At 53.3% G+C, this 20634-nt stretch overlaps 2 protein-coding genes across 2 annotated transcripts in view; one reads left to right on the top strand and one right to left on the bottom strand.

Annotated features, from left to right (window-relative positions):
• Positions 1 to 4712: 4712 nt before the first annotated feature.
• On the bottom strand, positions 4713 to 5998 carry TM2D2 (TM2 domain containing 2). The gene is made up of 4 exons (XM_082495655.1): positions 5782 to 5998; positions 5605 to 5692; positions 5390 to 5505; positions 4713 to 5225 (listed from the first exon to the last, which is right to left on the bottom strand). The coding sequence occupies exons 1-4, from the start codon at positions 5985 to 5987 to the stop codon at positions 5012 to 5014; spliced, it is 624 nt and encodes a 207-aa protein (XP_082351781.1). The 5' UTR covers positions 5988 to 5998; the 3' UTR covers positions 4713 to 5011.
• Positions 5999 to 11373: 5375 nt separating this feature from the next.
• LOC309681704 (disintegrin and metalloproteinase domain-containing protein 9-like) overlaps positions 11374 to 20634 on the top strand; it is a 30646-nt gene continuing 21385 nt past the window's right edge. Inside the window, exon 1 of the mRNA XM_082495631.1 lies at positions 11374 to 11492. Within this exon, the coding sequence (XP_082351757.1) occupies positions 11393 to 11492 (100 nt within the window). The 5' untranslated portion in view covers positions 11374 to 11392. The remainder of the gene's footprint in view (positions 11493 to 20634) is intronic.

Raw genomic sequence — 20634 nt, 5'->3', positions numbered from 1 at the left:
TCGGAGCGTGAGCCGGGGCGACGGGGGCTCCCGGGGGCGGGAGGATCCTCAGGTTCGGTGTCGGTTTTGCGCCGCGTACGTCTGGGCACCAGACAGCCCTGCCCGGGTGGTGAAGTGCTTTTAGCAAAATACAACAAAAGCCGAGCGCTCAGTGGAACTGGGAGGACTGGTCCAGCCGAGCCGCCCGCTGCCGCCGTGAGAGGAGAAGGAGCAGAAGTTCTTAGGGCAACGTGAACTCGTGATGTCCGTAACCCGGTCGGCTCCTGTAGGAGGTGTGATAAATAGCGTGTCGAAGGTGCAGGTGTTCCCTCGGCAGTGAGATCGCCTGATGGCCTCACCCCCAAACGTGCCTGTGACCCCTGGGGGCCGAGCGAGGACTCGCCTCCCCGTCCTCGCTTGCCGCCGGCAGCAGGTTGTGTTGGTGTGACTGAGAGCTGCAGCGAACCCGTCCGGGCGCAGCGGCTACTCCTCCTGCCGCTTGCGGGCTCTCGCCCGGACCCAAAGCACTGGGAGCGGAGCGTTGGTGGCACCGTGTCTGCGTGCCACGGAGAGCAGCGCGCGTTTGGGTGGGAAAGCCTTAGTCCGGAATTGCGTTAAGCTGGAAGAAGAGCAAGTGGGGGCACCTCTGGCATGCTGCTGCTGCGCTCTGCGGCGGGCCTGGTGCGGTGCCCCGTGTGTGCCCTGCGGGCAGGAGCAGCGCCCTAGCCGCGCACCGCAGCTCTGGGCACGGCTGCGGCGGTGCCAGGGCCGCCTGGGGCCCCGCTGACCGGCACGAGGGGCTTTCGCTGCGCGCGCCCTGGCACGGCTGCGCTGCTGTGTCCCGCGTCCGACACGGACACGCTTTTTCCCATCTCAGCTGTACTGCAGCTGATGAATCCAGGCGGAGGGTGCGGGAATGCCGCTGCAAGCTTTGCCGTGCACGGCGTGGCTGGGTTAACGAGGCTTCCCTCTATGGTGGACTCCTTACCTTTTTTCTTTTCTTTGTTTGTTTTCTTTCTGGGTTTTTTTGGCATTACACATTCTCTGCTCTGCAAAATCAGCTCAACGTGCTCCCCAGAAGCGAAAAATCTGGTGTGTCCCTGCCCTTCCCAGGTCTCCAGCTGTTTGGCAGCTGTGCTGCAGCCCAGCTCAGCCCCAGCCTGCGATCCAGCGGAGCTCCATCAGCTTTGCTCCGAGGCGCTGATCAGCCCATTGGATCTGAACAAGATTTAAATTGCGTCTTGCTGCATGGATCCCCTCCTGCGGCGCAGGGGCGGCTCCTCCGGACGCGCTCTGCGGGGGCGCGGGGCTGGCGCAGCTGGAGGAGCCTTGGTGCAGTGGGGGGAGGGGGGGTGACAGAGCCTCCCAAATTTGGGGGTATGGGTGGCTCAAAGGAGGGGGTGGAGATGCTGGAGAACACTGAAACTATGAAAACGAGTGGGAATCAATGCAAACGGTACAGGGCGAGTGTTAATATTTGTTATTTAATTGCAGAAACCTAGATAATTTTGTTCCTTTTTCTTCTGCTTTTTGCTTTATTTGCACTAGTGTTTGAAAAAAAATATTTTTTTTTAGGTTGACTTGCTGTTTGTCTCGTACAATGGTGTTTCAAAGATGTTTTAGTAGTTTGGTAAGCCTGTCAGTCAGAGCCGCGGCATTTGGTGATAGCGCTCTGACCTCATTTCTGGAGAACATCAGATGCGGAGGGACGAGGGTTACTTTGTGCGACGCTTCACAAGCGTGGAGCACCAAGTGTTTTTGTTGCTTGATAATTGCAAAGTTTCCTCAGGCCTGGGATGGTAAAGCAGAAGCTTGTTGCACAATTAGGGTTAATTATCCAGGAGGAGAAACTACCAGTGGCTCCAGCGCTGTTGCGACATTCCTGTTTCTCATTCCCACCCGTCCCGGGGCGGGCGCAGGCTGAATGTGCGCCTGAACGCAGCGCGGTCAGAGCCGAGCCGGGCTCCAGACCCGTCCGCAATGCGGGTGGTGTTGCGGGGAGGGGTTTCTATCCCCTCCCCGAGGACTGGGCAGACGCAGTCAGACCTCGATGGAGCTTTGCAGCGTTGCTTTAAACCAAACTGGTGTCCCCTCGCCTCTGCGTTTGCCTCCCGGCTCTCCCGCGTGGGGACAGACGCGTCCCCCGGAGCTGTTCCCGTTGGAGAACACAGTGTGTGCTGGGAGTTTCCCCGCTTTCCCGGGGATGCGTGCCGGGCCAAGGAATCTTGCATGGAGAGCGTGGTGTGAGAGAAGGGTTTTGCTCTTTTCTGTGAAAACTGCCAAGGGGTTCCAGCCGTTTCTGCGAGCGCTGGCTGTGGGTTTCAAGTGCTCTTAGGGCCGGGGTGCCTCGCGCGGGCGATGCTGCGTGTCTCCCGTGGTGCCAGTTACCCGCCTCCCCCCCCTTGCCTGTCAACGCTGGCTGCGGGAGACGGAACCCCTTTTTCCCTGTGTTTTTAAATAAAGAAGGAAATCCCAGTCACTTTTCCAGGCTGTCCATTGGCGTTGTGTATTTAGGGTGGGGGGACAGGGTGCAGCAGCTGGGGAGACCACGGGGGCCACCGGCGGGGGCTCGCCCAAGTGCAAGGGGAGCAGCGATCGTGTGCTGGCGGAGGCTTTGGGATGCTGCACGGAGCTGCCCAAGCCCTGCCCGGTGTCCCTTGTGCCACACGTAGGGCTGGAGCCCCTTGGAGGCCCCCGCTGCGGTGCTGCAGCCAGCTGGGCTGCCCACCCCCCTGGACACCCTGACCCCCAGGCAGCGCCACCGGGGAAAAGCCCCGAGGGGAGGGCGAAGGGCCATCGCAGCCTTTGCTTTGATAAAGTTTTTGATCTTGTTTGTCACTGCTAGAAAGCGAGGGGACAGGGCCTACCCGGGTGAGAAGCGTCCCTCGCTCCCAGAGCGTGTCTTTGGTAGGAACACGACAGATTGGGGTGGAAGCCGCCCGTCTCCGGGCGATGTGCATCCTCCCAGATCGAGGGGCAAGTTTGGTTTTATTGTTGCTGATGTTAAGACATCAGCTATTGCTCATCTTGAGCCCTTCCGTGGGTAAGTGTATCCCAACAAAACTCTTGGTTTAAACACTTTATTACCTTTTTTTTTTTTGCTTTCAATGTCGGGTTTCCCAATGAGGACTGGCCGAGTGCTCTGCTTGTGGCCAGCGTGAGGTGGGCCCCGGCGCTGCTGCCCTGCACACGGGTGGCTTCTGGGTGCGAGAGGGGACGCGTGCATGGCGGTGGCAGGGAAGTCACAACTGTCTTTGCCTTTCTGAACACGCGGGCAGGAGGAAAGCTGTCGGAGCAATACCCTGGTATTTCTCAGCGTAGTCCATGACGGCCTCGTACACGGAAGGAATTCGAGGTCCTGCTGTTAGCTGGCAGCTGCTGGGCTGAGGACATGGGGAGATGTTAACAACGATGGGCTTTTGCACATGGGATTATTATTTTTTTCTTTCTGGCTCGCTGCATCATTTTTTCCCCACCGTGGGCTTTTCAGCCCTGTTGTTCCACTGGTCTGAAGAATGCGGTAGTTTCATGATGAAGCCTCCCCCCACCCCACTGCCCTGAGGCCTGTGCAAAGCTGCCAAATTCAGATTACTTGTGACCTAAATGGGATACAAACCCCATTCCCCAGGGAGGAGGAGCTGTTGCAATAAACCACAAACCAAAACTGGAATAGGCAGAATTCCCGGCCGGATTGTACCCCATTGCAGCCCCGCCGGAGACAGAAGTAACACAGGCAGAAAATCGCCAAATGCGAACAGCTGGAGGGCCCTCAGTTTGCAGAACTGTGTGAGAACAGAGAGTTTATGTTTGCTGTATTTTACGTCAAATGTGACTGGCCTTTTGCATATACAGATTTTGTGTCTGGTTCTGGCTGTGACTTACTGCAGCTTCCTTTTCCCATTTTTATTCAGCTCAGTAAGTTTTCAGACTGCATCTGGTGAGGCTTCCTCTTTTGGGCGCGAGGTTGCTTGAAGCTCCCACTCATCTCGGTACCACGGGCTGGAGCTGGGGGTGACCGCCATGCAGACAGGAGCTACTCTCGGCAGCTCTGGCCCCTTCCCAGCTCTCCCACGGCTCCCGGCCATTCCCTGCAGCTCCTGAAGGACACAAGCCCTCTGTCACTGATGAGGCAAAGCTGATACTTAACAGTTTTGTAAAACATGAATGGTTACTGCTGAGTGGTCATGGTTTTCAAGAATATGACTATCTGGCAGCAGGGAAAGGGAATGCAACCCGCTGCCACAGGCAGCGTGATGGGGGATGCTTTGAAAAGCACACTAATTTACTATGAAGGGCAGGGGACAGGAGGAGAAACAGGTAGTTTTGAAATAACACATGTGTACTTTGGAATGGTTGCAGTGTCCTATGGATGATGATTCCAGAATATGAGCAAGGCAGGGAGAGTTACACTGATGGACACAAGCGCTTCTTTTGAGAGGCCTGAATAGTAACATCATTTGCTGCACTGTGGCTTTCCCCACCTGCACTCCAAAGGGTGCAGGTTCTACTAAACCTAACCCAGCTCCCCCTGCACCCAGTGAACACAGTTTTTAAACAAATAATGTAGAATTGGAGGTCATCGCTTTGCCACAGAATCTCTATAACTTTGTAACAGGTTACCCAACTTTAAAGGTTTGCAAAGTCTAGTAAGACAAAACCACACGCTAGTGGCCTGCGTCTCTGCGTGGCTGTATGTCCTCTACTAATATTGAAAGTAACTGCAGTCGGCCCCTTCCAGACTTTATTAAGCTTTGTTTGACCCCCTGTGTTTGCAAGGTCTGATTTCCTAAACTGTTCCCGCTTGGGGTGGGGGGAAATCCAGATTATTTTAAACAAGCAAAATATATACTGAACATTTTTGTGTCCAAGGTTTGTACAGAGGAATTAACAAGAATAGTTGTTCTGCACGTGAAGTTACAGCTTTGTAAATCCATGTTTGTGCAAGGCAGAAGTCTGTTCTGGTGCTGCAGCACAAGTCCGTCCCCAGTCCTGCAGACGCCGCTCGCCTCTTTCGGGGTCGGTTCTGCTCCTCTCAGTACACAGTGCACCAGTTGCTGCCGTCGCTGGGCATCAGCCCACCGGTGATGAGGAGAATAAGATCAACGAACCACCAGATCCCCAGTCCTCCCAGAGTCAGCAGTTTCCCCACTGCGGTCCCGGTATGGCCCAGGCAGAATCGATCCACTCCAAAGCAACCCAGGAAAAACGAGTAGAGCAGAGTGGTTATAAAATAGTGTCCAGTGTACCTGCAATGGAAACGTTTGGAGGTGAGGGGGGAGCCGCGCCCGCCCCCCGGAGTGAGCATCCCGCCGGCCTCGCCCGGTCCCTGACGGCGGGGCTCCCTCCCGCGGGGGCCGGGAGAGGTGCAGGCCCGGGAGAGGGCAGCGGGGCCCGCGGGAACGCGCCCTACTTGACGCAGGGGCGGCTGCCCCGCAGGAAGCTCCGCGGCTCGGCGCACTCGATGCCGTCCAGCGCCCGGCACTGCACCCGGGTGTGCTCCACCTCGCCGTAGGCCTGTCCGCCGAACTGCGGGCAGCGCGGGCAGGGCCCTCAGCCGCGGGCAGGGCCCGGGGGCCACCGCCAGCGCGGCCCGGCCCCGCCGCTCCCCGCCCGCCCGCCCCTCACCTTCACGCAGCCGTGGCCCAGCTCCTGCTGCGCCGTGGCGTTCCCGCCGTGGTCCACCGGCTCCTCGCACTCCACGAACTCCTCGGGGCTGCGGGGAGGGAGGGAACGGGGAGGGAGAGAACGGTGAGGGAGGGTGAGGCGGCTGCCCCCCGCCCCGCGCCCCGGCCCGGTGCTCACAGGTAGGTGCAGAGGACGAGCGGCGCCCGCGGGTCGGTGTAGGCCCAGGCGGCGGCGGGCGACCCCGGGCCGGGCGCCTCGGCCTCAGTGCCATTGTTGGGGAGGCCGCGGGAGGCGCCCTGCAGCAGCAGCAGGTTGCCGAGAAGTAGCGCGGCCTGCCCGCACAACAGCGCGTACCCCACCGGCCCGCCGCGCCGCGGCGCCATGGCGGCGGCCGCTGCTAGGAAACAACGGCGGCGCCGCCGCCGCCGCCTCCGGGCCACGCGTGCCGCCGCGCCGCCGCCAGCCAATGGGCGCCCGCCGTCTTGCCCTGGGGGGCGGGGAACAGCCACTCTCAGCCAGTCAGAGCGAAGGCGGAAGAAACAGTGGGGGGAAACGCCAGGAGGCGAGGCGGAAGTGCGTGCCAGGCGAGGAGGCGATTGGCTGTCAGGGAGGCCTGCCAGCCTATGGGCAAAGGCAGGAGGCGGGGCAACGGTGCTAGGCGCGGTCCCCCCGGCCCGGGCTGCGCCCCGCCGTGAGGGGTGGCCGCGCTCCGGAGCCTCCCCGCCGCCCTCCGCCTCCCCCCGTCAGGCCCCCGGCAGCGAGGGGGCTCCGGACGCGCTGCCCCGCTCGGTGTGAGTTGCTGGGGCGCGGTAGGAGCCGTCCCGCGCCGTAAGCTCGCCTCGCGGGGGGGAGCGGCCCGCAGCCGCGGAGCGAGGCCTCGCCCCCCCCCGCCGCCCCGGCGCTCAGCCCGCGCCCGTCGGGTCCCGTGGTGCCCGTTCCGGTACTCGGTGGTCCCCTCCCGGGGCTTGCCGCTCCCCTGGAGCCTGGGCTCGGCGCGGTGGCAACAGCTCCGCACCCGGGTTAGCCCTGGTGGGTCCGGAGAGCCGCTTCTCCCTGGGCTGCCGGGGGGAGCGAGGGTTCAGCTCCTCGTAGCAGCGGCCTGAAGGTCCCCGCTGTGGAGCTGTACCGCCCTCCCGGAGGAACGGCGCCTTCCCCCTGTCCCTGTGGCTGCTGGCGGCTGGAGAGCGGGGTTGTGGTGCGGCTGCAGTGGGATTTTCTCTGACCCGCAACAGGAATTGGTTGCCTGTCGGGTGCGATGGCCAGCTGTCCCACTAAGCCCTTCTTTAATGATTAAGAGGCTTCCAAGTGGCTTTAGAAATAGCTTAAAGATTGCATAGCTTGTGGGCTGGGTGGCAGAGGGTTGTGTTGGCAGCACTGAAGCAGGCAGAGGAAAGATCATGTTGAGTGTGTGCTTTACTCAGGTTTTACACCATTCTGTCAGTGTAAAGCATCTCTGAAATAGGTGTAAATGAAACTCATGCTTTAGGGCTTGATGTTTCGGACTTGACTGCTGGGGGAAAGGTTGTGTCCAAAGGGTCTGGGAACGCCATCGGAGGCAAGGTGGCAGCAAGGAAATACCATCCAGGGCAGCAGCAGGTCACGGTCCGGAGGGAGCTGTACAGCCAAGTGCTGCCTGGAGGAGGCTTAGAGTCAGGAGGGGTGAAATTGTGTCTCTGTTCCCTTGAGCATCCTGAAGTGTAACTCTGGAAGCCTTCTGAAAATAAATGTGACTGAACCCCTTAAGCAAACTTTCCATTAATAGGAAAACAGGAAAGGGAATTCAAGAGTTGCCTAGACCATCTCCCTGCCCAGAGGAGGTACTAGTACAGCTTGGATAGTCAAGTAGCAAAATTTTTTTTATCCTAACTGCTCTGCTCCTTGTACAAAGCGATTGGCATTGGGAGCCCCCCTTGCCTGCTCTTGGCCTTTCTTTGTTATGCTCAGAGAGCTGTAGAGATCTACCTTTGAGTGCTTTCTGGATGAGACTCAGTGATTAATTGAAGAGAATGGTGCACTCAGGTATAGAAAGATAGAGGGTTGGAGACTGGGATCCTGCTATTGACCCTGTACATCTGGACAAGCTGCTGCCTATTTCCATCAGTTTTCTCCTGCCTCATTTTCTTCTACCTCATTTAATCCCTCCCACAGTGTCCTGAGGTCATTAGATTGGAAATGCCAAGCGCAGTTTGAGGCAGGTACGTGGCATTCATTAAATCCAGCTGGAAGCCAGGCAAAACGTAATTTGATAAGAATGTATTTGGGAAAGAGCCATTACCAGGATTCATAGGTGCCCATCAGCCAGCGATCACTGGTGTGGTGTTAATGAGTGTGCTTCCGAAGCCAGCTGGACTGTTGCTGGTGATGTCAGTGAAGTCCTGATTGCATCCAAAATCCTTAATCTGTCTTATTTACAGTGCTTATAAGCAAACACCACACACGTGGTATGTGGAGAGGATGTGGGAGCCAGTAGGATTGAGGTTGGAGGGAGAACATGACACATCTGACTCTGCTATTTAAAACTACTGTTGCATGTTTAGCCAGTTTAGTTGGAGTTCTTATACCCTTCGGTCTGGCAAAGGTACGCCTTCAGCCTTCACTGGAAAAGGGAGTGTAATTGCCATCCCCAGCACAAGGATTTCTGAGAAATTTCTTTTCTTAATGATTCTACAGCTTTGTTACAAAGAACTGTGAAAATAGCTGACAAACAGCAGATGTTTGAAGAATTCATTCCATATCCTCTCCCCTGCCCTCACTGTCGGCTCACGCACAGTATGGCTCGCTAAACTGCAGCCCGGCAGTGTCTGTCATCCAGCTCACAAAGTGTCAGTGAACTCCACGAGTACCCATATGTAGAATATTTACGCCCTGATACAACGGACCGTACTGCTGCTCATGTTGTACATCAGCCTTGCTCCCTTTAGAAACCAGACTGAAAGTCTCCTACAGCCTTCAAAGGGGGTTGGCAGTGACAAAAAGGAGGAAATGGCTCTGGGGGCTTTCCTTACCGCTGCAGAGGAGATGCAGAGGTCCCAGTTATTTGCTGGTCATTACGACTCTGGCCTTGCGCCATCCCCTTCGCTGCATTTCTTAGGAAATGGGGCTGCTGTCTTGTGATCCCACCATCAGCTATAGGCAAGAGACTGTGTCCCTGCTCTGTCAAAGGCTGATGGAATGCTTTTCCTTGAAAAACACCAAATTCCCCTCCCTTCCCCAGACATGGAATGAGATCCTTTTCAACATCTACCATATAAGCTTTATTATCACACTGGATACTACTTTGCCTTTGGTGTAAATAGTTGGTTTTGCATCTTTTTGACTCAGCAGCCGCATCAGCGAGTGGTGTCAGCTGGACTGGCTGCTGTATTGCATGGCTTACTCTTGTATTACCAGTGTCCTGGGGAAATGAGATGTCCAGCACACGTATTTGGTTTCCATTTGTGTACATTTTTTCTTAGTAAGTTTGTTTCTTTGAGATATTTCCCGTTTCTGCCTTTTATGCCTATTTAAGAGCGTATTGCTCCTATTTAAGCCTTTGAAAGAATGAAACATCCTATTTTTAACATCACATAATCTCTAAGGTTCTTGTCTGCAATGGGTTTCCTCACTTTGCCTTATTCTAGTCATAAGGTCTGTGCTGAAGACGACTGACAGCCTGAATCCCAGTGCTTGCCTTTGAGGTTTCATATGTGAGTTAAGACGTTGCAGAGCTCCAGGATTTATTGGTTTATTTCACCAGTTTTTCTCCAAGAGCATCTTCCGCCGTGTCTGAGTGATAGCTCTGCTGATGTGGGTGTTTCAGGTGTGTTGGTTGATCACATGAGCACTTCTCCAGATTTTTAGTTTCCAAAGTTGGCAGGTTTGCATTTGACCCAAAACGTGTGTTCAAAAGCTCTCCTCACTTTCTGGCCTCGTTTCTGGTTCGTTTCTGGAGCTTTGAGGTGTGTTGTCTTCAATTGCATGTATTGCAAGGCTGCAGCAGTGGTGGTGAGTGACAGAAGTCAAGGGAGATGGATATGGCTCTTGCTAAATATGGACCCGGGAATCTCATGCCCTTCAGGCAGGAACTGTGGGATGATTCATGTTTGTGCGTTATTTGTACAGTGCACAGTCGTATCCGTATTTGATCCATGATATTATCCTGATCCATGATATTATCCTAATCCATGGGAAGCCTTCTGTATCTTGGGTAATGCCCAGCTTATGGGCAGCACAGGGTATACCTGACTCCAATGCTATGTGCAGCTTCCATAAGGGTTGGAGACACATAACCTCTGTGTTGTTTCTAACATCAGGCGGGAATAAAACTCTCTGTCGCACCTTGCAGTATCATACAATTTAGTGTGCCGGCCTCCTGCATGGCTTTGTGGTTTGGTCTGTTAGGGTACATAAAACTGGCTTCATAGAGTCGAGCTGTTGTCTACTTCTGACAGGAGCAGGAGGTTTTCTGGTTGCTGGAAGCTGCGAGGGGGGAAACCTGAGTCACAGGTTGTCTTCCTACAGCTCCTGCAAAAATGGTTGCAGGGTTTGGGAACGCGAAGGGCCAAATGATTCTTTGCTCTTTAGTTGTTCACTGTAGTGGCAGCAGTGTAAACCTCTGCTGAAGTCTGCCAAGAACTCATCTTTAAGGAGCAGGGGAAGACTTGTGCCCATAGCTCAGCATGTTAAGTGTTCATTGATGGCATCTTTTGCATTATGCGCATTCAAAAGCAATTTCTAAAACATTGTAGATGGCGGTCAGACCCCTGTGAGCGAGAACTCGGGTGTGCAGGGGTGTTTCTGGCTGGTAGCCCTCAAAGGGCACTCACCGCTAGTTGTCTGTTGTTTGTGCTGAGGAGGTGTGTGTGGCCTTTGGTGCAGGTCTGGCTCTGGCTCTCTACAGTGAGGTATTTCACTGCATCTGTTTTGTTTGAAAGCTGTGACCTAGTAGGGAAAAGAACATGGAGGCCTAAAAAAACCCTGTAAAGTACCACACTTGGTAAACCCAGGAAAGGTTATCAGTAAAGGAGAAGTTGTTGGTAAAACTGGATTTTATTTGTCTAGGCTCTTGTACGCTGCTTATCACTATGGCATGAGGGTGCTTCGCCATCACCCGTTCAGTAGTGTGACTGATGTGTCACATGTTGTTTATTCCTCCTCCGCCCGGAGGAAGGCATGGTGCTCCATGGAGTGCCTTGGGAGGGTGTTTCACGGGCGGCGGTGTGCCGGCCGGAGGCAGGTCAGGGCAACACGTATGACTCTTGGAGCAGAGCGCCGTAACGCCGGTGACAGTGTTTCCTTTGGAGAGTTTTTCCTCTTACTCACCTGTATCCCATGGTGTCGTGCGGTGGAGAGTTAAGGTGAAGCTGTGTTTCCACGTGCTTCAAATTTATGATGTAGTTTTTTGGAAGGGAAGGCCAGAAAAGTGACCGTGTCTGTGCTGACACCCGTTCCCTTCAGCGGGATTTCTCTCCGGGACCCGCTTGCTCGGGCCTCTGTTGCGTTTTCTCTAAGAAAGCCCTGGAAGCGTCGAGGCCGGATTTCTCCCGGCCGCTCTCACCCGGGAGGTGCCGCTCGGGTCCCCCTCCCGACCCGGCGGGGCCGGTGTGCCATGAAGCGTCCCGGGTGGACGGGTGCCCCCGACCCGAACCGCGGGGTTACCGCCGGGGGGGGGGGGGTCCGGGGCCGGGGCCGGCGGAGCTGCGGGCGGAGCGGAGCGGCCCCGCCCCGGGGCGGCGCGGCGCAGGCCCCGGCCCGGCTCCATAAGGCCGCGGGCCGCCGGCCGGACCCAGCGCCCCAGCCGGGAGGGGCGATGCCGCCGCGGAGCGCCATGGCCTGGGCCGGGGCCCGGGCGGCGCGGAGCTGCCTCTGCCTCCTGCTGCTGGCCGCGCCCGGGCTGCCGGGCCGCGCGGGTGAGTGCGCCGGGGCCGGGGCCGGGGCCTGCCGCCGCCCCCCCGCCCTGCCGGCGGGCCCGGGCCGGGCTGGCAGGCGGCCTGCGGCCCCTCTCCCCCCTTCCCGGGCAGCGCGGCCCTGCCCCGTCCCCTCCGCGGGGATCGGGGCCCGGCTGGGTCTGGGGCAGCCGAGGGGCGCTGGCAGCCCCTTTCCCGTCCTCGGGGCTGGCGGACCCCCCTCCCCTGTGCCGGAGCGGGGCTGTCCCCGTCGGCCCCCCCCCCCCCCCCCCCCCCCCCCGATGCGCGGGGCTCTGAGGACACGGGTGCCCCCCTGCGCGGGCAGGGGACGGTGGCAGCACAGGGGTCACAGGTGTCTGAAGGACCACGGGGGAGGTGGGCGCTGAGGTTGGCCACGCAGCCCGGGCCCTGTCCGGGACCGTCTCTGCCAAAACGCGCCTGCCTGGTGGGAGATGCGGCAGAGGGGCCGGGAGGACAGCGGGGCCTTTGTCCGAACCCCGCGGTGCCGGGAGGAAGGCTCGGCCGGAGGGCTGGCACGTCCCCCAACACCCGCGCGAGTTTGCAGGTGACCGGGGAATGCCGTCGCCTTGCTGCTGGCCCTCCTGTGCCAGGTGAGGCCGGCTGCTCGGCCAGGCTCTGACCAGGCAGTTGGTGACCCATGTACAGGAAAGCCTGTAAAATGTGTGGGGGTGGGGGTCAGCCTGTTCATGGGGTTCCCAGAAATCTGTGTGAGCAGGTCCTGGGTACAACCGTGTCATTTCCCCTGCCCAGAGGATGTTGGGTTTCTGTGTGGAGGTGGCAGAACACCCACATCATTTCCACTGCCTTTCAAGGGACGCGTGGGGGGACCTGTGTCTTCCCCCTCTCTGTCCGGGTGGCCTTGTCCATCGTGGAGCCAGGACAGTGCTGGTGCTGGCATGGCTGGGCACAGGGCAGGACCCCCACTGGCTGCTCTCCCCCAGGAGGACAGAGGCTGTGTCCTGAGGTGAGAACTCAGGCACAGTGCCATCGCTAACGTGCGCTCTTTATGGGCTTTTAATGGGTTGATGCTGTGCTCTCTTTATGGGCTGTTTATGAATTGAAACTGTCCTGTTTATGGGCTATTATGATGTTGATTCTGATGTTATATGTACGTGACAGACAGAAATGTCTCCTCTGTCGTCATTTTCCTCCCCCTGAAGGGATACATGCTCTGTGTTAAACTTCGGTGCTTTATCATTAATGCATAGTTATTTAGTCGGGGACTTCTAATTGAGGAGTCTTCTCTAAAACTAATATTGATGCTTCCTGCTGAGAAACAGTGCTCTTGTGGTGCGTATCTCTCCCTGAGGGATTCTGTGCTGTGAATCTCTTGCCTCTCACTTGGCGTGTTGTCACTGGCGGCTGCGAGCTGTGTGCTAGACAGAAGCCAGGCTTTGAAAGGTGGCTGCTGGCTTGTGGTGGAGGTAGCATGGCGTGTTGGAAACTGCCTTGCCGGAGCGCTGCCGAGCAAAGTCTTAAACGACATGTCTCCGGGATATCGGATGCCTGTGCTTTCAATAGACTGGTTGGTGTTTTGAGGAGTAATATTTTGGTTCCTACCTGTGGGTGGGAGGAAATGCAGGTCCCTGAGTTACCTCAGTTGCCGATGGTGGATAGGCTGTGCCTTCTGAAGTCTCTGTCCTGGTTAATAATGCCAAATCTGCAATGAAAGATAATGGACCTCGTTTGTCTCAGGTCTGAGCATGAAGGAGAAGGGAGAAACGAGTCACCTGTTTCAGTTCATCCAGGCACTTCCAACTTTTGGGTTGGAATGTGTATGCTTTGGACACTCCCCAATAAATAGAGATATGAGGCAGAAATGGGGTGTTACCAGAAACTACTAATTGAAAATTCCGGAATGAACACAATCATATAGGGATGTGTAGCCTGAAGGGATTTGTATAGTGTAGATTTTCCCCTCCTATTTGTGTCTGTAGGAGGCCTCAGCGTTTGCCTGTACAAATTCATAAAGAAACCATCTGGGATTGCCATAGGTAGGGACTGTGGGTTTTGCTGCTTGGCTTCTTCCCTGATACTTGGTGTCATACACATGTCAGGATGTTCTAGCCATGCTTTACCAGTTTTTAAAGGGATTCTTAAGGTGTCTAAACACTTTGGTTTAAATTTTCTGGGGAGATGCAATGTTTGGTTAAGATAATTCCTTTGTTCAGCTTGTGAAAAACACAGCACTGCCTCACCCATATTTCAACAAATCTGGGACAATCAGTCAGCAGAGTAAAGAGAGGTTTTGTGGTTATTTCCTCCATGTGAAGAATAAAAAGAGGAAAGAAATTTCAGTGTAGCTAATATTGTCTCTTGTAGTGCTTTGTTTTCGGAAAAAGGAAGTTTGAAACATGACTTTGTAGTTTTCACGTCTTCATCATTCTCATTTCTCAAGTTAAAATAAAAAAAAAAGTTTATTTGCTCAACTCTACTGAGTTCTGTGATTGAATGTGTATTGCATGGTTTCCTTTGGTGGCCAAATTTAAAGATAGTGACATCTCCAAAGAGCAGCGTTCCCACGAACCTCCCCTGTGTGAAGCGCACTGACATCTGCGCAGCTGACGAGACGCGGAGGAAGTGAGTGGGCTCTGTGCGCGAGGAACTCCGCTCCATGGGCAAGGCTGGCACGGGTGGCAGGGCAGGGACTCCTGGGCCATTGACCCCGGAGGGAGCGTGTCCCAGTGAGATGAATCATCTTGCACCAGAGGATAGTGTGGTTTTGCTCTGTTTCTCCTTGTAAGAAGGTGCCAAGGTGGAGAGGATGCTGTGAACAGTACCTGAGAAAAGCAATAGTCCTTTTTGCGGAACAAGAGTATCTGTTGTCTTGCTGACAAATTACCGTGGCTTTAGAAAGGGCAGAAGGAATAGTAAGAGTCTAGACAGGAAACACTTACAGCATAGGTCAGGATTTCAGCAAGAGGGAGGTAAGACTTTTCTAGGAAATACTGCTGTAGAAGAGCTCAATGTCCTCATTAATGTCCAACACCCCCAGTAAAATACTGAGAGAAATTACATTAACTATTCTTGCCGACTGTAATGTTAAACAAATATACCAGGTGAGCAATAAATCAAGTAGATGAATTTGCTTCTCTTGCCATGATAGTCGGTCATCTTTTCCTACCTTCTAAAAAGGCACTGCAGTGCAAGGAGACCAACTTGGTCTGAAGATTTAGAGCAAGGGAGGGAGGAGATGGGAAAAAAAAGTCACGAGGAATACCACTCAGTAGAAGAACAGCTGGCCAGGTGTTCCCGGGTGCTTTAGCAGAAGATTTGTTAGCTTGGTGCTTTTTATAAATCTCTACATATTTTTAAGTAGACTCGGATAACATTTACGCAGTGAAAATGAAAGAGATTTTTGCTTCCAGTTTTCCGAAGAGTAAATCTTACTACAGCTGTCATCTTAGTGGAACGGTCAACTGCACCTAAAAATGCTTTCCCTGGTATGCAATCGATTGAAGAAGTAATCGGTGGTTACATGTTGCTCTGGAAGGACATCCGTAAGCCGATTCACAGAAGTTTCTCCTCAGCGGGTATGGCAAAGTCCTTTATGATTTTGAAAGTGGAATACAGAGAACGCATATTGAAGTTTGCAGTTGATGCCCTTCCAGTCAGATAGGATTCAGGCTCCTTAAAGAAAGGATTAGCAATCCCGATAATGTGGATGTGTGAGAGAAACGTCTGTCCGAAAGATGTGGCTTTGGAAGGACGGGTGCAAAGTGTTCTGCTGAGGTGGAAATAACTGTCTGCACAAGTATGAGAGGGTGAAAAATGGGATGCAGGAGCATGTTGGCAGGAAAGGAAAGGAGTGTTAGAGTAGGTGAAACAAGAAGTGAATCAGCCGTGCTATCTGTTACAGAAGAAAGATTAACCTGTGGAGATCCATAAACACACAAAGCATGTGAACCTTGGGACTTGTGAGGCCTTGTGTCCTGTTTTGGATCCTTTTTCAGGATAGGTACTGTCTAACTGGAGAGTAGAGCCTAATATGGGCAGTCAGAGATCTAAGCAATAGGGTCCACAAGGAAATACTGAATATTGGCTGTTACTTAATTGAAGGAATAGGGAGGGGTGTGTGACAGCACACTTTGAAAATCCAAAAATTTGCAGCCCGATGGAAGGGGACTGAACTGTCCACCTCCTTTGGGGATTAGAGGTACAGCTTAAAACACAGCGAGGGAAATCTGTTGGACGTCAGGGGTGCTCGTTGGAGATGCCTTGTGTGGAAGCGCTCCTGCCCTGGGACCCGAGGATGGGCTGGGTGGCTGTCTGAAGCTTTTGGCGCTTCTTCTAGTGAGCAGTCTGCTGCCTCAGTGTCAAATGACCGGTACAGCTGACCTCATCTATTAGTTGTAATCGATTATAATAATGGTTAATTTAATGAGTTTGTGTATTTAATGCTTTAGCAGTGTGCATCTTTTGATTCAGACATGCCCACAGCTAATAGAAGATTAAAACTCATTGCTGCTGGCTGATGCTCTAGGTGTAATATGGTTTGGGGCAAAGGTTTATGTTTATAGTAAAATGGGTAAAAGTTGCTAGGGTGATGCAGGCACGGGGTAGATCTGCAGAGAGTGTTAGCAATGCCGTACTTGTGCGGTGCTGGGTTTTTTCCTGGTTCTGTTTCCAGTCTCACTTGGAGATTGAGTAAGTTGAAGCAGGTGAATAACAAGTAAATGGTCATACTGGGTGTCCTGTCTCTGAGTTTCACCGATAGACAGCTGTGAACAAATTTGGGTACCGACAGGGGAATTTTAGTGTTTTTCTTATTGTACAGAATGGTGCTTTTTGGTATCGCTTGTGATGCTGAAAGCAGGGGGGGGATCTGAAAAGGGTGGTCAGAGCAGAAATCGAGCCCCCACAGCCATTGCTGGCAGTCCCTGTGCACTGCTGGACCCCGTGATGCTGCAGCTGGGACGGTTTTGAGCCTTGTTCCCAGGAATCCAGTCCTCCTCCTCAGTGCGGGAAGGGTGGTTTTCTGCATGTTCCTTATTAGTGTTTGTCTGCAGCCTGAGCTGCTGAGCTGATCACATGCCGATGAGCTTGTTTTTATGAAATTAGTTTGTTTTGTGGTGTAACAGGCTACAGTCTAAACTTTCCTCTTTTTTTCTTTTTTTTTTTGCTTCCATTGAAGACTGTATCTTCGACCTCACTTTAGTAGGCTTGGGAAAGAGTTACAGTAAAAGAAGGGTGATGGTTGGGGTGAACTGTTCAGTGTGGGTGGATGTAGCTGAGAGCTGTGTTTCTGTCACTGAGCCAGCAATCTGCAGGCGTGCCGAGGTCCATGAAGGCAGTAGATGCCTCTTGACTTTTGCTGAACATAGATCTTACCTGTCGGGGAGTGAATACCCCAACAGCTTATCTCAGTGCCTGGAGAGCTGTAAGGGCTGTGACACGCTTCGATGGTTTTCAAGCTCCCGCACGCCATGGAACGTGCATGAAATTCCTACTGTGGATTTGGGGCGGAGAGGGGAAGATGATTCACATCTTCCTAGTTGCCTCTGATGCTTGGTAATTAAAGGCAATCTTTAACAAGACAAGATAAATATAGTGGATGTGATTGTTTTTTTTTCTCCTTGGAAATGCAATCTCAACTAGTGTTACACCCAAGAATGAATGAGAAGCAGCAGATTCTCCGTGGTGATGTGTAGTACAGCTCAGAGAGCAGCCTTGGCTGGTGCCAGGAAGCACCTGAGTGCAAGAAGTCCTGTGAGTTACTGAAAAATTTATTGCAAACTACTTGTGCTTGAGAACCATGCTTATTATACTGCAATCAAGTTTCTCAAAAGGGGGTGGAGAAAAAGCTACAAAAAATAGCGTATCTTAGGAAAACTGAATATAAATATCTTCAAACATCTTATGTGGAAAGCAGATGAGTATTTGGGTTTGGTTTTTGCTGCTGCTTTTGCCTTTCTTTAATTGCTATGAATTAAACCACCTTTACTTTGTACTGAAATGTGTGGATGAATTCTCGTGGATAGTAGCCGTCTTGACTGGAGGGTGGCATCTTAATACCCATGTGGTTGCAGGAACGTATCTGATACTGCCGTCACAGCATGCTGGAACCTCGCATTTATCTGGACTGCTGCGATAGCTGCAAACTGCCTTGTCCTCGCTGGAGTTTCGCCTTGTGCTAATTAGGTCAGGCTGAGTACGTTTTTCTTCCCTGGGTGAGATGAGGTCTGAACGCGTCAGTCAGTAGAAGGAGCGCTGGGTGCTAGGTGGGACTTGAGGTGGCCAATGTGTTATTGCATTAAGGACATCATTCAAGGTTTCGTGTTTCTCGGAAGGAGGAGGCCCGTCCCCTACTAGCAGCCTTTGTAGGAGGAAGATTTGGGGCAGGGCTGTCTCTTGCACGTTCTAATTCTCGCTTCGTTGCACTTGTCCCTTTCATTGGATTTTTGGTTCACTAGTCTGGTGCCTTCTTTGAGGGTTGCTAGTGATGCGTGAAATGTTGTATAGGGCAGTCAGCACCGAAGTAGGTTCTTTATAAAGTGAGGGTCAATGCTGCAGAGAGACCTGCTGGAACGGGTGCTTCTGTCCCGGGCAGTGCCAGTGAAGGGGTGTGCTGCGCTTCCAGCTGCTGCGCAGTGGATTTGTCCCAGTGGCAATCCCACAAAACAAACTCTTGTCTCTTCTGTACATCAGCGGGCTCGCTGTCAATTTGATCTGTACTGAACCATGGGGAGAGAAAGGGTGTTTTTGCCAGAAGAGGAAAGAGAACTGAAAGTTAAAGGGAAAGCTATTTGCATTGAGTTCAAACTGTTATCGTGAAGGCTGCTTTTCTCTTTTTAGCTCCACTAGAAAGCAAGGCGGTGCCTTCCTACCCTTATATTTTAGCTTGTAATAGGAAGCACTTTGCTAATCAAGACAAACATGCCCTCCTTCTCTGATGAATTTTCCCACAATGAAGGGAAGAATAAGGCATTGTACCTGTAATCAACTCCTAAACTGGGGATAGTGAAGGGAGGGAAGGAGAGCAGAAAGTGGGGGGAGAACTGTCAGAGTATTCGGAGAGTTGAAAATTGTACTCTTTTGGTGCCGTTTCTCTAAGAGGAAGCCTCTCAGAGTCACACTTTTCTCAGAAATCCCTCCCAGTTTTGCTCACTTCGTATGATGATTCACTCCTTTGTCTTCTGCTTCCAAGCTGCTTTTGAGGAGGTATGCCACTTTCTGAGCACTGTGAAGATTAACCGTGCTGTGACGTCCCCGTAGCATGTGTCCTAAGAGAGTCTCCAAAACCCTGTCCAAATGTCACAGTGTCACATCCCCACTAATAGTGGCACTTCTGGATGGCGGTGGGGAAGTAACAAGTGCAGAGCAGCAACGTGCAAGGGCTTGGGACCGGATACGAGCAAAATGTGTGGTTGGAAATGACAGCTGTAGAGAAGTGATTTGCCGGAGTATGTACTTTTGGTGGTTCATCCCTGGGAAGGAAGCAGCCCTTCCCTCCCCTGCTTTTGGGCCAAGGAGGTATTGACACTGTACGTTCTGTAGCCTGTGAACATAAGGGCTATTGTCAGGAAGTTTCTCTCTACTTTTTTATTACCTTTTTTCCAACAATCACTGTAATTAATGAAGTTTCTGCTGCAGTATGTGTACTACGTTATTTTTTGAGAAACAGCACAGCTCTGCCTATGCTTTGGTGGCAAAAATGCTGAATTACAAATAGGTGCACTGCAATGCATCTCTTCTCCAAACAGATGGATGTGTGTGCTGTAACGGGAGAAGTTGAAAGCAATCTAACTGCTTTTGCTTCCCCTTTCGGGATATCGGTGGAAAGAGTGCAGAAGTGGACGTGCACTTCACTTGGGCAGCTGCTTCCCTGGATGCCCGTTTGGAACGCTGATGCAAGGTGATGCTCGTGGTGCTGAGGGTGCGCGGCAGCCTGCCGGCGATGGGAAGAGAGGCTGCAGGAGCATCTGCAGGATCCTGAATGTCCCTGCAGCTTGGCTGTGCTGGCTCGGGGAGGCTTTGGAGGAACCTCTGGCATTTAAAGCCTGCGTGGGGGCTGCTGCCCATTTCTCAAGTGATGGAGCAGGCCTCCCACAGGGGCTTTGAGCACGTAGTGCCTTCGTGCGGCTCGAGAAGCCACAGCCGCCCCCAGAGGTGCAGTGTGAGTTTTGGCATGCTCGAAGTGACTTTTTTTTAAATGAATGCAGTATCTCAGCCCCACTCAGAGGGTTTTTGGAGGATCTCAGAAACTAAGCACCCCTTCACCACCACCCCCCGATGCGTGGCGATTATTTCTGGAGACACTGGTGACAAGGAGGATTCCCTTCCCCCTACCTTTGGGTCGGGATGCTCCATCTCCTCGGGTGAGCTCACCGATCCCATTGCCATGAGCTAGTAAAAGTGTTGCTCTTAACCCTGCCGGCAGTCCCGGGTGACCAACCTCCTGCATCTCAGGGGAGCAGCTCCTGTGCCAGGCACGGGCAGGCTGTTAGTGGGAAAAGTCATTTACATGTGCAATTTATTATTGTTTACATGGTTGGTATAGAACAGTTGCTTGCAAAAACCGATGCCTTATAAAGGAAACTTGGACCGTAGACTTTTGTTTGGTTCAGTCAGAGGTTCTGGCTGATGTTGCATACGCAAAGCACTTATAAAGCGATCTGCAGAAGGCCACTTTGTTGCATGCGTTTGCTTTACCTCGCTTGTTTTTATAAGGTCCTTAAGAGCTCTCTAAGAACATAATGAGCAGCACTGGCCTGGTGTCAGGAGTTTGGCTGTGATGTGCGCGGCAAGGGTGTAAGGCTGGGCTAGGCTGGACTGGCATTGTGCTGCCGTGCCATTGACCGGAGCCCCCGGGAGCGCATCTAGAGAGGCTGCGTGGCCCCGCTGGGGCGGCTCAGCAGTGCGGGACACCTGCTTTTGACACTGTCTGTGCGTCCTTGAACAAGTTCTCTGTGCTGTTCTCCGTCTGTGCTGACCTGCTTTGTTGGGTGCTCTGATTCCTGCTGATGAAAGGTGGTGGTGTACGACGTAGACAGTTGTAAAACAGGAATGCGAAGCTTTCAATTTGAAACGTGGTAAATTTGGTGTCTTCTCTGCCGTTGTTTTCTCTGGCCTTTTACAGGTCATGCCAAGTGTGCTTTGCTCTCAGGTTTGCTCTGTGCTCTCC

Source organism: Vanellus vanellus (genome assembly GCF_965231255.1).
Source record: "Vanellus vanellus genome assembly, chromosome: 26".
NCBI classification, from domain to species: Eukaryota; Metazoa; Chordata; class Aves; order Charadriiformes; family Charadriidae; genus Vanellus; species Vanellus vanellus.
Note: the sequence above shows the minus strand (reverse complement) of the source record. Positions and strands in the feature narration are given on the sequence as shown.

What these genes read in the sequence shown, in the direction of transcription:
- TM2D2 (XM_082495655.1), bottom strand. Translation starts at nt 5,987, where the DNA reads ATGGCGCCGCGGCGCGGCGGGCCGGTGGGGTACGCGCTGTTGTGCGGG. An exon ending in CTCGTCCTCTGCACCTACCT is followed by an intron (nt 5,693 to 5,781) that starts GTGAGCACCGGG and finishes CCCTCCCCGCAG; the next exon opens with CCCCGAGGAGTTCGTGGAGT. An exon ending in TGGGCCACGGCTGCGTGAAG is followed by an intron (nt 5,506 to 5,604) that starts GTGAGGGGCGGG and finishes CGCTGCCCGCAG; the next exon opens with TTCGGCGGACAGGCCTACGG.